Source organism: Aspergillus ibericus, assembly GCF_003184845.1.
Source record: "Aspergillus ibericus CBS 121593 unplaced genomic scaffold BO80scaffold_8, whole genome shotgun sequence".
Classification (NCBI taxonomy): Eukaryota; Fungi; Ascomycota; class Eurotiomycetes; order Eurotiales; family Aspergillaceae; genus Aspergillus; species Aspergillus ibericus.
In genome coordinates, this window is record NW_020292106.1 from 237,005 (window position 1) to 253,969 (window position 16,965).

At 52.8% G+C, this 16,965-nt stretch overlaps 4 protein-coding genes across 4 annotated transcripts; 3 read left to right on the forward strand and 1 right to left on the reverse strand.

Annotated features, from left to right (window-relative positions):
* The first annotated feature begins 2,949 nt into the window (after positions 1-2,949).
* Positions 2,950-6,133, forward strand: atgI (autophagy protein ATG9). The gene is made up of 2 exons (XM_025714817.1): positions 2,950-3,817; positions 3,881-6,133. Exons 1-2 carry the CDS (start codon positions 3,084-3,086, stop codon positions 5,994-5,996), a joined length of 2,850 nt encoding a protein of 949 aa, XP_025578078.1. The 5' UTR covers positions 2,950-3,083; the 3' UTR covers positions 5,997-6,133.
* Positions 6,134-8,132: 1,999 nt separating this feature from the next.
* BO80DRAFT_349364 (class I alpha-mannosidase 1A) lies at positions 8,133-10,864 on the forward strand (the record flags this gene model as incomplete). Its single annotated transcript, XM_025715499.1, has 3 exons — positions 8,133-9,124; positions 9,194-10,762; positions 10,825-10,864. 3 exons carry the CDS (start codon positions 8,133-8,135, stop codon positions 10,862-10,864), a joined length of 2,601 nt encoding a protein of 866 aa, XP_025578079.1.
* A 426-nt stretch (positions 10,865-11,290) lies between these two features.
* BO80DRAFT_400868 (DUF2013 domain-containing protein) lies at positions 11,291-14,177 on the forward strand. Its single transcript, XM_025717545.1, has 7 exons — positions 11,291-11,504; positions 11,631-11,723; positions 11,802-11,920; positions 11,986-12,220; positions 12,278-12,378; positions 12,429-12,588; positions 12,635-14,177. The coding sequence occupies exons 1-7, from the start codon at positions 11,459-11,461 to the stop codon at positions 14,053-14,055; spliced, it is 2,175 nt and encodes a 724-aa protein (XP_025578080.1). The 5' UTR covers positions 11,291-11,458; the 3' UTR covers positions 14,056-14,177.
* Positions 14,178-15,337: 1,160 nt separating this feature from the next.
* Positions 15,338-16,546, reverse strand: scw4 (putative cell wall glucanase (Scw4); the record flags this gene model as incomplete). The annotated part of the gene is made up of 3 exons (XM_025721261.1): positions 15,338-16,222; positions 16,275-16,423; positions 16,480-16,546. The coding sequence occupies 3 exons, from the start codon at positions 16,544-16,546 to the stop codon at positions 15,338-15,340; spliced, it is 1,101 nt and encodes a 366-aa protein (XP_025578081.1).
* Between the last annotated feature and the right edge of the window lie 419 nt (positions 16,547-16,965).

A 16,965-nucleotide genomic window follows, 5' to 3' on the forward strand; every position in this document is an offset into this window, starting at 1 on the left:
GGAAGTAAGCGAGGGTCGAGAGGGAAAAAAGAGGGAGAAGGTGGAAAGTCAATGATCAGCTGGAGGAGAGAGAGAGGGAGGGAGGGAGGTGAAAGCGGGAGGCGGTGTTGAAGTTGTGCAGCGGGACGGAAGAAGGGCCAAAAGAGGGGGGGAAAGAGAGCAGGAGACAAAAAGGTGTAGCTTTGGGGTGGAATGGAAGAATCAACGAACAAACGAACAAACCGAAATGCCACGATCTCGATAGTCTACTCACGTTTCACCCTGGGATCAGGGATGCTGAGAGGCTAAGGGCCGGGAGGAAGGCTGATGATACGACAATGGACGGACCCTTCCAACTCCCAGATGCAGGGGAATTGGACAAACGCCCGGTGATCTCTCCGATTGACGATGGTGGTCTCTACTTGGGAGTAGTAGGAATCCTTAGTGAGTTAGTTGCTTAGCCGGGGACGACTGGAGGAAGGCGTTGGTGATCGTTGGGTTCCGAATTGACTGGGCGCAGGTAAGAATAATGTATGGAGTCATGGACCACCCTGAGTCCTGACCGACCCTTTCTTTGACTTCCCCTAACTGTCTACTACTACTACTAATAATTCTAAGTTCCTCCCTACGAGCATGGCCTGATGTTCGCACACGCGCTGGCTTTCATTCACAACCTGCAGTCTTCTGGACCTGCGTTATTGTGAAAGAAATGGTAATAGTCCAACCTGACTAGTTGTCAATTGAACAGATCGAAAAAACGGCAAATAAAAAGAATTAATCCTAATGATGATTATAATAATATTAATACTCCGTAGTAATCATGATCATATTGAAAACTTAGACCGCGCGAGAAAGGAAGAGGGAAAAATGTTGGGTTCAGGCCCTGGGGCTGAGATCCACCGTGGGAAAAGGCGTGTGTGCCTATGAACCTCCTATTCCGTCTTCCTGGTTCCTCGCGACGCTCGATCTATACAGGAACAGCCGGGTGGAAATACACAGGCGCATTGTCATCAATACGGTTCTTCTAGCTACAATTGAGGCCTATTCCCAAGGCCCTTCCTGGACATATCATCGAATCCCCATATATGAGGCATTGTTTCAGGTCGGTAATAGTCGGTTCTCCAAAAGTCAAGCCTTTCTGTTCATTGAGCCGGATGAAGTCAGTCGAGAGAGTCCCTGGATACTGAGCGTGAGCCATTGAACCCGATTAATTAATTAGCCGGATGAAATGGCAAGGCCTACTCAACTACGTGATACTATGGAGTATGGAGTACGGAGGACGGAGTACTAGGTATTTAGAATTAAGATACGTCAAGACGAGGACGTGAGGAAGCGGGTCAAGGATGGTCGATTATCATGACCTTCCAGAAAGGTCCACGAAGACACCACCTCTGGACTAATGTCGAACCAGCCCCGATAGTGGTAAAATTTCTTTTTCTCCCTTTCTTTCAGACTTCCCCAGCCAGTCGCTCTCTTGCAGGTCCTTGCTTTTTTTTTCCCCTTCCGAAACCGACTAGCACCCCCGCCTCTTCGATTATTCTCTCTCGCTTCTATCTAGATGCAGGATGTCGTACCAAATCAAACCATGATAATATCGGTAGCACAATGATCAGGCCGACCATTTCCAGAAGAGACCCTCAACAGGGTACGGCAGTCAGATCCGATGGACTAATCATGATTATCGCCACTGGGATCCTTCCCGCCTCCCCTGTAGTACTACCCGACATTAGATTATAATAGATTGTCATGGCCGCTGGTACGCTCCGAAAGTGGTAGCATGCCTACGCATGACTAGGCTCACATCATGGCGGATAGCAACGATCGTGTTCTGCACACCGTTGGCTGTGGCCAAGTGGTTTGCGGGTCATTAATATCAGTAGATTTAGACGTTAATATCACTGCCGCATTGCCTTTGGCCAGGCTAGTCGTGGGCACTACTCTAGGCACTGTAGCCTAAGTGGTTGGTAGGCTAACGCCGGTTTCATTGGACAAGAATTGCTTCCATTCCACTGTATTGAACTAGTGGGATGGTCAGCGTCCACCTGGCGGACGTGAATCCCCAGACGCAGGCATTTGAGGAACAAAGAACGAGACTTGTCTTCGTAAGAGTAGCACAGCACTTTGAGACCATGGTACCATCGTTTCACTGCATGTGGATCTTTCGGGTAACCAGTTGATCATATTCGGGGGAACCCCCGGGCTACCTATCGACTGTTTCTCGCCTACTTGGTTGTTGTCTGCATGGGGAACATCGATTCTCACCGGCCGGGGGACGGAGTCAAGGCGACAACGCCAGCCTGCGGTGGGACAAGAGGAAATCCCGCAGAGGCCAGCGAGGCACCACGTATATTAGAAATGAGCCCCGAGTGGGCAGACGGCCAGACTATGACCTTCCAGAATGGACACCCACCCCGCACGAGCCACACCGGCGCTCAAGGATCTCTGGCGCTGGAGCCAATCAGTGGTCCCCTTCGGCGGCTCATCCCGTCGAGCATCCCACTTGGGCTGACTCGTGTCGTCAGAGACTCGCCTGCGCGCTGCGTGACTCCGCGGCTACAGATCACGTGAAACCCTGTACGTAAATCATCGGCCCGCATCAACGCTTGTCCGCTTCCGCTCACATGACCCCAGATAAAAATGCCCCAGGCAGCATCAGGGATCAGAGGGTGCTTGCTTACCGCTTCCGGGTCAGAGCGTACAGCTGACTGACCGCCTGCATCATCGTAGCTTATCACGAGGGTCGGCGGTCATCTCCTCCTCCAACCGGGGGCTGCTCCTGACCCTTACCGACTTGACACCTCAGTCAACCGACCTTTTTCAGTAGATAACGACTAGTTCCATCTGCGCATCCTATCCTCCTCCTCTTTCCGAATTCCTTGACTAGGTCAGGGGCCCACTGATCCTTCCTCTTCCCCTATAGATTCCCCGATACAGGTTCCGAACCGGTGCCGCCGTTTGAACTACCACCAGGGTGCTTCTCTACTCCCTATATAGCTTTTTCTACCTGCATGGCACAGAAGTGACCTGAAGGCACGGCTCTTACGGCCGCTATAATGTACTGATGATTCTATACTCCATCTCTTACCCAAATACTCTATGCCAGGATGATGACCTCAAACCTCTTGTCCCGTTTCCTTCCTCCCAACGGCTCCCCATCAGTATATGAGACGATCCGGCAACATGATTCTCACTCCGACTCATCCGATATCGAGGAACGCGCAGGCATGTCACTGGAAGGTGATCACAGGGATCGGTTTAGCGAGCATGAGCTGGAAGATGCTCTAGCAGATGCTGGGAGAGATGATTCGCCCGGTCCGAGCGATCCATTCCTCCCCTCTCGGAGTCCACCAAGGCAAAGGGACGATGACGGCTTCCTCAAAGCTGGCTCTCGTCGTCGCAAATTCAGCCGTTCCGCTCGGATACACGCGCCCTCACCACGTCACAAATTCGATGATAGCGATGATGATGTTCCTGCCTCTCTTCTCGTGGAAGGAGGCCAGGACGAAGATGATGATCTGGAGTCGAAGCTTCCGCCACCTCCATCTTTTCAAGAACCCCCGAGCAGGGACCCCCCGCCCAGACCTTCACCTCGAGAAGACCGAGCTCGCTGGGAAACGACCCGCGAGCGATTGCCGCTACACGATACAACTCGGAGGGGCCACCAGGGGACTCTGTGGTCGGCGGGATACCCCAACTTGGCCACGGTAGATCCTAAAGAGAAGGCAATGTGGATGTGGGCAAATGTTGAAAATCTGGACAATTTCTTGAAAGATGTTTACACCTACTACCTGGGGAATGGAATTTGGTCGATTTTGCTGAACAGGGTCCTGAGTCTCTTGTATGTCTTCCCTTTCCCATTTCTTAGCCTGGCTTGATCTGGACTAACAAGTGTCACACACAGAACCTTTGGGTTCGTCGTAGGGTTCAGCATTTTCCTCACCAATTGCATTGACTACCGCAAGGTACGCGGAAGTAGGACTCTGGACGACATCCTTATCCAGAGATGTACAAAGCAAATGTCCATGTCCGCCACCTTCTTGCTGTGGCTGCTTTCTGTCTTCTGGATCGGCAAGGCTTTCCAGTACCTGTTAGATATCAGAAGGCTCAAGCATATGCATGACTTCTATCACTACTTGCTCGGAATCTCTGATGCCGAGATCCAAACAATATCCTGGCAGGAAGTTGTCAGTCGGCTGATGACTCTTAGAGATTCTAACCCCGCAACTGCAGGTACAGTCTCTGCGAAGCTTCGCAAGTTTATGGGGAGCCAGTCCAAGCAGCGTATGGATGCTCACGATATCGCGAATCGGCTGATGCGCAAGGAAAACTACCTGATTGCTTTGGTAAATAAAGATATACTAGATCTGACGCTTCCGATCCCGTTTTTGAGGAACCGACAGTTGTTCTCTCGGACGCTCGAATGGAACATCAACCTCTGCATCATGGATTATGTCTTTAACGAGCAGGGCCAAGTGCGGACATTGTTTCTGAAAGATACCCACCGACGCGCTTTGAGCGAGGGTCTGCGGCGCCGCTTCATGTTTGCAGGCATCATGAACATCTTTGTAGCCCCGTTCATTGTCGTTTATTTCATGATGCACTACTTCTTCCGCTATTTTAACGAGTACAAAAAGAATCCGTCTCAGATCGGATCCCGCCAATACACCCCGCTGGCCGAGTGGAAATTCCGCGAGTTCAACGAGCTGTGGCACCTGTTTGAGCGGCGTGTCAATATGTCTTACCCCTTCGCAAGCCGCTATGTGGACCAGTTTCCCAAAGATAAGACGGTCCAGTTTGCCGGGTTCGTGGCGTTCGTCTCGGGGGCTTTAGCCTCGGTGCTGGCCCTGGCGTCCGTTGTGGACCCGGAGCTGTTTTTGGGATTCGAGCTCACTAACGACCGGACCGTGCTTTTTTACCTGGGTGTCTTTGGTTCCATTTGGGCGGTTGCCCAAGGGTTGGTCCCCGAAGAAACCAATGTGTTTGATCCCGAGTATGCGCTCTTGGAAGTGATCAATTTCACTCATTACTGCCCGGGCCACTGGAAAGGGCGCTTGCATAGTGACGACGTTCGCAAGGACTTTGCCGTGCTGTACCAGATGAAGATCGTCATCTTTTTGGAAGAGATCCTCAGCATGATCTTCACGCCATTTATCCTCTGGTTCAGCCTGCCCAAGTGCAGTGACCGTCTCATCGATTTCTTCCGGGAATTTACCGTGCACGTCGATGGAATGGGGTATCTGTGCTCCTTTGCGGTGTTCGACTTCAAGAAGGGCACCAACGTGATCTCCCAGGGGGATACTGGTCGGCGCGAACCCGCACGGCAGGACCTTCGCGCCGACTATTTCTCAACCAAGGATGGCAAAATGCTTGCTTCTTACTACGGGTTCTTGGATAACTACGGTGCTAACCCTCGCGGCGCCCACCCCTCCAGCAAGCGCCAGTTCCATCCTCCTCCCACTTTCCCAACTCTGGGATCACCGTCGGCCATTGAGATGGGCAACTTCGGCGATCGACTCGATCAGACGCTGCTGCGGCAGGGCCCGGCAGCTGGGCTAATGGGCCAGCAATCTGCGTTTGGTGCACCTCGGTTCGGGCCTACAGGCATGGGCGACCATGCCTCCCCGGCACCGTCCATCCTGCTTGACCCGCATCATCAGCCGTCGGCGTCAGGGTTCCGTTCAACACACCGCACTAATATCTATCCGCGCTATAGGGCCTCGCGACCGCCTCCCACCATTTCCGACCCCATCGAAGATGAAGACCCTCCGGCAGTCCAGGCTCACGGAGCTGTCAAGTCACCGGCTGCGGCTGGGTCGAGCGGGGGTCGCATTGGTAGGAGTGACAGTAACTTGGGGGATTCCTGGCGGATGAACTTGATGGGAGAAGGGGACGAGGACGAAGATGAGGGAGGGGACAACGTCGACGCTCTTGCTGGAGGAGCGGGCGTGCTGGGACTCATTCAGCAGTTCCAACGGGTAAACAAGGACAACCGGGGACGCACGACGGTTGGTATATAACTGGGGAAACGTATGGGGGGAGTGCGAAATCTTTTGTCTATGCCTCTGTACAGTAGGAATTCCTGACTACGGGAGGCCTTGGGATCATAGCCCCGACAGTCATTGGAGAGGCACGGACGCTGTAGTAGAAACCTAGTATGTAAGGTATAGACAAGCTAGTATCTTTGACATCGGTTGCTATTCCCTCTGCGTGTACATTAGTCGTTAAGGTTTTCTGAGTTGTCTTGCGGTTGGACTCCGTCGGGTGGGCTGGTCCGCCGGCTAAATGGATGGATGGTTCAGCTTATGGCCGGCCGTTTGACCCGATCTGTCTTCTCTAGAGGGGATGACCCCTCGAGCACGGAGGATGCTCCTGATGGCCCTGTCCAGTCGTCGGTCAGTCGACCCATCTCTTCAAAGTTCAGGGTCTGCTCGCTCAAGCTCCGAAAAGGCACGTTTCAGGGTCTTGATTTCGAAACGAGGTATGGAGCATATGATGTCCCCGCCGGCCCCTAGACTCTAGAGAAGGGGGGCAGTATTTTCCTCAATCCTCTGGCGGTGACAAGCATCGACGCAAATCCGGCACACATTTTGGGGAGCGGAAATCATCTTTGCTGGGGTTGAGTTCGGGACGGGTAATCCTCAGCTGATCGATCAATAGAAGGGGACAATATGATGGTTGTGCCCCTGGATAAACTCCGGGCGCCGGGAGCGACCAGCCATGGACGGATTAGCAGCAAATGCAAGATGCAGAAATCATCCTGAATAATACCCACCCCCCGCCCGTCTCGGTAATTACGGGACTCCATCGGGGGGGATATAATTAGAAACCCACTATGGATCCAGGCCGTCCCCTGCAGCCGTCGCTCATGCACCTTTTCTGTTGATGCCATCAATTGACTCGATGGGAGAGCATCCTGAGGATGGGCATGCGTAGAGACATACGTAGGCCAGGGAAGCAAAACGAACGCATGGCGGCAAGTTGATGGGTTTTATAACCATCCAGTCCAACCCGGGCCTGACAGGCGATCCTCCATCTTTTTTTTCCCACCATCGCCGCTGCAAGTCTGGAACCAGCGCCCGACCGGGCCTATCTTTGCTATCGACCTGCTGATCCCTCCGTCGCGGATCCGGGGATCTCCTGTGGCCTCGATCGCCATTGAGTTTGGCCTCGTTTCTTTTGCGCGATGCGCTGGACAGACACTATTGACCCTCTGACATGGATCTTCCCCAATGGCAGTGTCCAAGAGGATGGGAAGGATGAATCGGAGTATTCCTTACCCCGGCCATGAAGTCAACCCATTCATCCGTTCACCCATTCATCCAGTCTTTCATACATTCATGCATTCCACCACTAGATAGATCATGGGGTCCTGGATAATAAGGAACGGACGACCTCCTGAACCAGCTGGACTAGCGTCAGATTCTTGGCTGAGACTTTTGCTGCTGGATGTGACCGGCGGTTGCATCCGCAGGCTGTTCAGGCGAGTTTCCATCCATTCTTTTAGTTCCTCACAATCTGGATGCAGCATTATTATTGGATCGCACGCGGTCTGGCCAGTCCCTGGCGGAGGACTAACTGAAGAGTTAGTAGGTTGATTGGACTGAGGGTACTTTGGTCGCTCTCCGTCTGTCTTGCTCCCCCTCTCCACTGCAGTCAGTCTCCAATGTCTTTCCAATCCAGTCGGGTGCTTTTTCTCTCTTCCCTCCTCTCCCTTTCCCTTTTCTCTCCGCCATCCTCTCTTTCCCTGCATCAGTCATGACCTAAAAGAGGTCAACTCTCCGCCTCCTCTCCATTATTGATTCATTTCGTCCACTCGTTTGGTCCACTTTTATGTTGGATCTCACCCAGTCTGTCGTTAGAGAATCTGCCCCCCTTCCGTTCTCCGACTCATCGTCGTCATAATAATAATAATCATCCTAATCCACTTCCCATTGCTTGGGAGTTCTCCATTCCTGTCTGGTCTTCGCCCTCGGCTTGGAGGCTCCCTTGGGATCTCGTGATTCTTCCTGTCCCTCCCTCCTCCCTCCTCCCTCGTATTCCTCCTTGGACCTCCTCTTCCATTTAACTTTCTTTTCTTACTTTCTTTTCTTTCCCCTGGCGATTCTCTCGTTTTTAATTCATTCTTTCTTGCTTCTCGGTTCCATTCGTTCACCATGCTTCGAGCCCGACGATACCGGGTTCTCCTGGTATTCACAACCATCTTTGTGCTCGCCTTCATACATTTCGCCCGATCCCGAGAACAAACACCGTCCGCCTGGAGTGCGCCGCCACCGGTTGATCGTCATCCCGCGTCTTTCTCTCTAGATCCCCCCGCTGCCGACCAGGTCGACCTTCAGGACTCCCCTCCGATAATTGCCCCTCCTTCTCCTCCGGCTCCCGAAAGTCTCGAACAGCATTTCACCGAAGAAGTAAAGGACCCTGCTACGGACGCTTTATCTGACATCCGCCCATCGACTTCTGCTGAGGTTTCCAAACCATCGGAGGATGCGTCGGCTACGGACAACGAAACCCAGGGCGAACCTGGTCCGCTCCAGACCACCCCGGGCTCTCAAAGCCAAGGAATCTCGGAAGTAGAGGCCCCCTGGCCACACCCTCACTGGAAGAAAGTTCCAGAGCAATATCCTATCGCATCTGAGGACTTGATCCGATTGCCAGCTGGCCAGTCCAAGGCGCTCCCAAAACTGCAGGCAGAGTTCAAAGACGAATCGTCCGCCGACAAGATGAAGCGTTTACAAAGACTGTCGACCATCAAGTCTGATTTCGAACATGCATGGACCGGCTACAAGACCTCCGCCATGGGCCACGACGAGGTCATGCCTCTGCGAGGTGGATATCGCGATCCTTTCAATGGCTGGGGAGCCACGCTCGTGGACTCCTTGGACACCCTTTGGATCATGGGCCTGAAGGAAGAGTTCTCCCTTGCCGTTGATTATATCAAGACAATTGACTTCACAACCTCCAAGAAGAGAGATATTCCGGTCTTTGAGACGACCATCCGTTACCTGGGAGGTCTACTCGGAGCCTACGATATCTCGGGGCATAAGTACAATGTGCTTTTGGAGAAAGCCGTTGAGCTCGCAGAGGTTCTGATGGGCGCTTTTGACACGCCGAACCGGATGCCAACGCTGTTTTACAAATGGGCCCCGTAAGTATAATTGCACTTTCTACGTCGCTAGATCTCTGAGTCATGCATGACTGACATGTGTCTTCGCAGGCTTAATGCGGTGCAACCTCATCGTGGGGATAAGAAGGCCGTACTTGCAGAGCTCGGCTCTCTTTCCGTGGAATTCACCCGCCTGGCTCAGTTGACAAAGGAAGATAAATACTATGATGCGATTGCGCGCATCACGAATGAGCTTGACAAATATCAGGACAAGACTCAATTTCCCGGCTTATGGCCAATGAAAGTTGACGCATCCGGGTGCAAGAAAACCCCGACTCACCTTGAGCATGAGGTCCCTCGTGGAAAATCGCCGGGAGAGTCCCCGACAAGTGTTCTTCCATCCAAAGCCCACCCAACAAGGCCTGCGCCAACTGACGCCCAGAGCTATGCGGAGTTCCTGCAGCCCCGTGATACTCGGTCACTGCATGATGATGCTCAACCGGCTGAATACGGTGGTGTCTCGGCTCAAGGATATCCTAACTCGGAGAGCGAATACCGTGCTTCTTTCGAGAAGCAGGCATCTGACGTGCATTCTGACGTGCAATGCCATGAAGGTTTGACCGCCCCCTTGTCAGAGAATGAGAAATATGGCTTGGGTGCCCTTGCCGACTCGACCTACGAGTATCTGCCCAAAGAATATATGCTCCTGGGTGGTCTGAACGAACAGTATCGCACCATGTATGAAAAGGTCATCAAGGCAACGCGGGAGCGACTTGTCTTCCAACCCATGATCAAGGGCGGTCGCGATGTCCGATTCTTGAGCACTGTCACTGTGCCAAAGCAGCCTGGCCGTACGAAGGTTGCATATGAGGGCGATCACCTGTCCTGCTTCGTAGGTGGCATGGTTGGCATTGGTGCCAAATTGTTTGGCATTGAAGGAGACCTAGATCTGGCCTACAAGCTGACCGACGCCTGCGTGTGGGCGTACGAATCCACGAAGACCGGAATCATGCCGGAGCAATTTTCCTTGATCCCTTGCAAAAAGGGAGAAAAGTGCGAGTGGAACGAGGCGACCTATTACAAGGCTCTGGATCCCAACATGGAGGAGCGCCTGGCTCGGGCAGCTGCACGCAAGGAAGAGAAAGAGAAGAAGAAGAAGGCGGAGGAGACATACGAGGAGCCTGAGCCTGAGTCTCCCAACTCGATCAAGAAGTCCCATGCCAAACGGGAGCGCGGCAACTGGCACGTCGTGGCAACCCCTGACGAAGATGCGCCGAAAAAGGAGGAAGCGGTGCCCGAGGCCGTGGAGGAGTCGGAGGAAGAAAAGGTTCCCTCCCACGAAGAATTTGCTTCCGCGCGAATTCGGAACGAGCGTCTGCCCCCGGGTGTCACCCGCCTCGTGAATCGCAAGTATATCTTGCGACCTGAGGCAATCGAGTCGGTTTTCATCATGTTCCGCCTCACCGGCGACAACTACTGGCGGGAGAAAGGCTGGGACATGTTCGAGGCGGTGTCCAAGTACACACGGACGGAGCTGGCCAATTCGGTCATTGAAGACGTGACGGTGGAGAACCCCAAGATGCTGGACGAGATGCAATCCTTCTGGCTCGCCGAGACGCTGAAATACTTCTACCTGCTGTTCAGCGACCCGAACGTCGTGAATCTTGACGAATATGTGCTGTAAGTGCTGTGATGAGTCGACTGGGGGAGAGATATCTGGAGGCTAACCACCCTGACCGCAGGAATACCGAAGCGCACCCGCTGAAGCGCCCGCAGTACTAATAATGGCTTTGTATGCATGTGCATGTGCAGTATACGTCTATATTGCTGTTTTTGATGCGTTGTTTGAAAAGTACAGATACCACGTCCCCGAGCACATGAGTTGATTGACCCTTCTTAATTCCCCCTTTCTCCCTTCTTCTGTGATGCTTTCTTGTTATTTCTCTAGCTGGCTTGGGAATAAGAGGCTGATATATGGCGATCTGTAAAACCCCGGCGGTCGGGCTGGGAGGATGTTGTATAGAGTAGTCGAAGTAAACAATTAATAACCGCGAGCGAAGCCTTGCCTGGATCTCTTCTTATTACCTTGTACTATGTATGTAGCGCCTGCCAGCGGGTGCTGGCGAATGACGTACGAAAGCCCCGGCCGGTGGATCGCCGCAACTCCCCCGCCGCCCAGTTGGCCACTTTCATCCCATCCCAACCATCCATCACTTCTTTCTCTTCGCTTTCTTCTTCCCCAGCACCCCCGCAGCATCCGCCTCGTTTCCGCTCTCTCTCTCCCTCCGGAGCACCGTCTAGCTACTCGGTACGGGCGCAAGACGGGATGAGTGCAGGGACACGACCCGCCCGACGAGGACGACTGAGCTGTGGGAAATGGACTTTGAGGTCTCCTTGGAGAACGAGCAGCAATTCTGGGACGGTGAGTTTTGCGCAGCATGACCCTTCCCCTTTCCCTGTCGACAAAATTATTTGCTCTTCTTTCGACAAAGTGCCATGTTCATAGAGCCTCTGACACTAATCGCACGTGCCTGTTTTCCGCTCGCAGAAATCCAAGATATCGTTTCCTCCCCTTGCTCCTCGGAAGACCACATCGACAATGCGCTCCGATCTTATCTGAGCCTAGCTACGAAGTACAAAGGTCCGTGATGGATTCTCGTCGAATACGGTCACTCCGGTGTACTAGGAAGGAACTGACCAGGGTGGAATAATCGATTAGATGAATATCTTCAGTCCGAGTTGGATGTCACCCGATGCTCGTATAAATTGCTAGCGTCGAATATCTTCGTCGCTCATACGGACTATGTTCGGAGGCAGATGCTCTATGGATTGCTGCAGGTATGCGATCAGGATATGGAGTACAGATGTGGGTTCTTGTGGCTGATGGTGTTGTTGGTACATAGGATGACGACCCAGCGACTCTTCACTTGATCGGATCATTTTTGCTCTTCGACGGCCGGCAGCATGATGTGGCGTTTCGGATGATGAATGAGGAGGGTTTGTTCCCTCGGTTGTTGGAGCTTCTGCAGGCCCGGAATAGAAAAGAGGAAGAGGGGGTTCCGGCTGGACTGCATCGACTGCTGATGGATATGATGTACGAGATGTCGAGAATTCAGAGGATTAAGATTGAGGATTTGGGTGGGTGGTGACGTCTTGCTGTTTATCCGGTCTGCGTTGTTGACTGAGATTTGGCAGTTCTCGTGGATGATGAATTCGTCAAAGGCCTCTTTGACATTATTGAGGACCTCTCTTACGATGTCAATGACCCTTATCATTATCCGGTCATTCGTGTTTTGGTGAGTGGATGTGTCCGGCTTTCAACGGGGTCTGCTAACGTTCGGAACAGCTGGTTTTGAACGAGCAATTCATGATTTCCGCGCATGATCCGGTCGACGAGCATTCTCCGATGAATTTCTTGACGAATAAAATCATCAAGATCCTGTCGGTGCACGGCAATCTGTACAAGACTTTCGGCGAGAACATCATCCTATTGATCAATCGTGAAGGTAGCAGTCCCCATCGCAGTTCAGGTCCAAGTCTAACCTACGATAGCGGAAACATCGCTCCAGCTTCTGACCCTCAAACTCTTGTACCTCATCTTCACTACCCCAAGCACCTACGAATACTTCTTCACAAATGATCTGCATGTCCTCGTCGACATTTTGATCCGAAATCTTCTGGACTTGCCCGAGGAGGCGTCCGCTCTCCGACACACCTACCTGCGCGTGCTTTACCCACTCCTGGCTCATACGCAGTTGAAATATCCCCCATTCTACAAGCGGGATGAACTCAAGCGGGTCCTTCGTCTTCTCGTCCACGGCCAGCTCGCTGATGGCGGGCCTGATCGTGAGAAGATCATGCACTTCGACGAGGTGGACGAGACGACGCGAAGACTGGTTCTTCGCTGCGCCACCGTCGAATGGTTACGAGATCCAGAGCCGGAGAAGCCGTCTCACGATGAAGATGCTGCGCCGGCCCCCCCGGCCGCAGATAGTGTACCTCCCGATGTTGAGTTCGGAGTCCCATTGGAGACCACTCGGACCCTTTCTCCCACCAGCACGGTCGACAGCTCACCCGAGAATATGTCGCCTACCAGGCTGGATGGTCCAGGCTCCAGCTCTTGCAGAGATGCGCACCGCAAGCTCAGCCAAGCGCAACGACTAGGCATGCACCTCGAGCCCGCGTCTTCTTCCTCCCTCAGTGTCCAAGAAGTAGCATCACAGCACGTGAAGCCCGGTGTCATGACACCCAGCCGTAACGATGCTCGTGTGTCCACAGAAGGCCCAACGAGCCCGTCAAAGTTGCCGGGCAAGCCTAAGATCAAGCCCCTTCCTCCAAGGGCAAGACGTTGGCGCGGGAGGCGAGAAGACGAACAGGCAGACAGGATCCCTGAAGACGCACAATCTCAGCATACGAGTCCTCTTGTTCCACACGCAACGTTAGTGGGCGTCAACCACGTCGAACGAGCATACTCCACCGGCACCGTACCACCGCCCATCGCTGGTCACACGCGCCGTTCTGCCTCCAACCCACCCCCGGCCGTTCCTCCACCCCGACGCTCAACAGTCCCCCACCTCCACGCAGGTCATGGAGTTGGCCATCACACCATTCCTGTCACTAGCCACTGCACTCCGCTCACCAGTCCATCTCGACCTGCACAACAACAGCAACATCACCACAGCATCAGCACACCCAGTACATCAAGCACCGCTCCACCTTCCCAACCTGCCGCCAGCACAAACACCCTCCATCCCTCAAAGCACGGACAAAAACCAGAACCCCCTAAAACCCGCCGTCGAGGCCGCACCCGCGGCCCGACTGATTCTGCGGATAAATCCCTCCACACGCCAGATTCTCCCGGGGAGCATCTCGACAGCGACCAGCAGCAGCAAAATGGCCACGCGGGCAGTGAACCCAAGTCCGATGCTACCGTGAGTGTCGAGGAAGCCCTGCAGAATGTTTCTCTCGAGTGAGAGAGAAAGTAAGGGTGGCTCATTTCATATTTTCATCCCACATAATTTGATCTGAAGTAGCATAGCATACCACTATCTAATCATCGTCATCAATTGCATCAGCATAGCAGCGTGTTCATTACTTACCCTTCTTATCAATCATTAATGATCGAACGTGATTCCCCCGTACTCCGTACTCCTGGCTTATGGAGTGAGAAGACTAGATACCATAAGTAGAAAGTAACAAACAACAAACCCACCTCCCCTTGATCAATCCACTCCAATAAGCAGTAGATCCACATCTCCCAACTCCCTACTGTGTACTCCGTACTCTGTAGTAAGCAGATACTAGATAACTACAACATAGTACACATCCATCAACACCCCATCCCTCCTCCCTGAGTCCCTCCCACTCCCATTCCCACTGACCTTTACTCCCACTAACCTTACAAACCACCCCCAAAAGCCCCCAAAAGAAGACACAACCAAATCCCCACTCCAGACATATTACCAGTCCCCCCCCCACCCACCCTATACACCAAGAGAAAACAATCTAACCCCATTCTCGGCCCCGAACCTCACTAACCTAAACAAGTAATACTAATATCACGCTGCGGGCCCACGGCAGAGCCAAGGAAGGTAGACGCTCGGAACGGATAATTCTGGAACTGGAAGTGGAAGGACATTACCGAAGTTGGGACGTACCGTCCTACCGAGATCTAGGAAATTAAAGAACTAGGAACTAGGAAGGTATCTAGATCTGGGTTCCCCGGTTCCGGACCGGGTTTTGCGTTCCGTGCTCCGTACCGGGAGATAGACTAGGTGGCAGTGGCAGTGAGAGTGGCAGTGGCAGTGGCATGGCGAAAGTACTGACTAGTACGTAAGTACGTATGTGATGACGACGACGGCTGGGGGGAGTAATTTACAAGATCGTGGAACGGGAGGGCGCTAAAATTGTGGGTTAGGGGGCTAGTAATTTGTATTGTAGTTATTGCAACACAGATGTGTATCTGTGTATGTATGTACAGAGTGGGAAATACTCAAAGTATAACGGCCGCTGTGTTTGATTGTAGAGTACGGAGTACTGGCATATGCGCAAGCTGTCGTGGCTGCTGGACTGGATACCAACATATTCGCATGTCTCGGGCATATTGACAGAACAAATCTAATAGAAACATGTGGAGGACATGATCCAAGACACGATCACGGCCGGCGCGATCAAGCATGTCTATGTATGGGATGTCAGAATCGAATTAGATCGCCCACCCAGATCTACAGTGGAACAATGCTAGTCCCTAAGCAGTCAGTGTTTATCGATGCCCCAGTATTTCTCCGCTCCGTAGGTACCGCTGGAGTCTTGCTTCCACAGATCGTCAAAGGCTGTGAAGAGAACCAGTTGATCCGACCCGGAGAAAGTCTGTTTTAGACTCGCAAGAGCCTTTTGCTGGTTCTCCGGCGACGGCACCGCCTTGCCATTGGCCTGGCCAGCATGTGGCCATCCAGACTCAGTGATGAGTGTTTTCTTGCCACGGGCAGCTTTAGAGATCTGTGTGGCTTGATTCTTAACATACTGACCGGCTTGGTCAGGAGTGTTGTTCGCGTCGAAGAAAGCATGGCAATTGGCGGCGCAGTAATCGGATACCACGCAAAGCTCGGGGTGTTGTAGCATCACTGAAAAGGTATCAACAGTCACCACGGAGCCTTTGTAGCCTGCAGCACGGAGCTTTTTACGTGCGGTATTCACCGCATTGATCACATCGGCAACCGAATTCTGGCCCTTGTTAACCAGTTCGTTGCCGATTGTGATTGTGTGGAAGACAGACCAGTCGCCGGCAGCGGCCCCGGTGATATAGTCAAGACTGGCGGGGAAGTTCTGTAGGTCGAAGACGCCGGCGAAAACTTTCAAATTGCGTTGCCGGGCTGCCGTGGTCACCTTCTTCGTCTGGTCACAGTCTATGCCGTATATTCGTACAAACGCATATTGTGTGAGCTTGTCCAAGTCTTTGTTAACCTGGTCTTGGGTCTTGCAGGTGCCATCATCGTTATACGGAGAGTATGAAATGCCAAAGCGACGATCATTGCCGGTTTGCAGATTGTTGCTCGGCTCAGGAACCGGGAGGGCGGGAGAGAGTAGGGAGGGCACCTCGTCGTCGAGAACCGGTAACAGAGGTGGAAGTTCTGTAGGCGACTACTTGATGTCAGCTGAATTCCAACCCGGCGGCATCCTGTCTGACACTCACATCGTTTCCAGTTGCAGTTGGGGCCAAAGTATTGTCCACTAAATCATTGTCAAGAACATGCCCATCCTGGTCTACCCAAACGATCACGTTTCCAGCTTCTGCATCACTCAAAGTAGCAAGGTCGCGCTTCTCTGCATGATTGTCTGCATCTTTTCACTCAGTCAGTCAAGGGTCAGACACTATTACATCCTTGCTGCAGTCATACCATGAGGAAGTGCATTAACAGCGAAGCTAAGCAGCAGAGCAGCAAGAAGGTGCATGAGGCGCTTCATTGCTGGTAAAATGCAGACTTCTCGATACTGCACCTGACACAAAGACAAGGGCACTGTCACTAGCGAGAAAGACTGCCAGCAAGGATCAATCAGGCAAAGCTGTAACAGACAAGATGGTTGAAATCTGCTCTGCTGGACTTCCAACCCGTTGATATGCCTCCCCTAGTGTTTCGTTCCTGCTGCGACACCGCCGTGTTGATGTGCATAGTGAAGGGGCCCTGCCCTTCATTCTGCGCCAGTATTTGTGAAGTCAAGGGAGTGCCGCTATCCTGCTTCTAGACAACGATGTTTTCCAATGGATTAGGACTCAGTGGAATGTTTAATCTCATACCTGGGCAGATCCCTTGGTTTCGGGAATGCGCCACGGCCCAACTAAACCGTTCGCCACATAGGTTCAGAAGACACCGACTCGATAAGCT

Excerpts from the sequence above, each read along its gene's own strand:
- atgI (XM_025714817.1), top strand. The coding sequence starts at position 3,084 with ATGATGACCTCAAACCTCTTGTCCCGTTTCCTTCCTCCCAACGGCTCC. Across the intron at positions 3,818-3,880 it reads AACAGGGTCCTGAGTCTCTT|AACCTTTGGGTTCGTCGTAG; the intron begins GTATGTCTTCCC and ends TGTCACACACAG.
- BO80DRAFT_400868 (XM_025717545.1), top strand. The coding sequence starts at position 11,459 with ATGGACTTTGAGGTCTCCTTGGAGAACGAGCAGCAATTCTGGGACG. Across the intron at positions 11,505-11,630 it reads CGAGCAGCAATTCTGGGACG|AAATCCAAGATATCGTTTCC; the intron begins GTGAGTTTTGCG and ends TTCCGCTCGCAG. Across the intron at positions 12,589-12,634 it reads CCTATTGATCAATCGTGAAG|CGGAAACATCGCTCCAGCTT; the intron begins GTAGCAGTCCCC and ends AACCTACGATAG.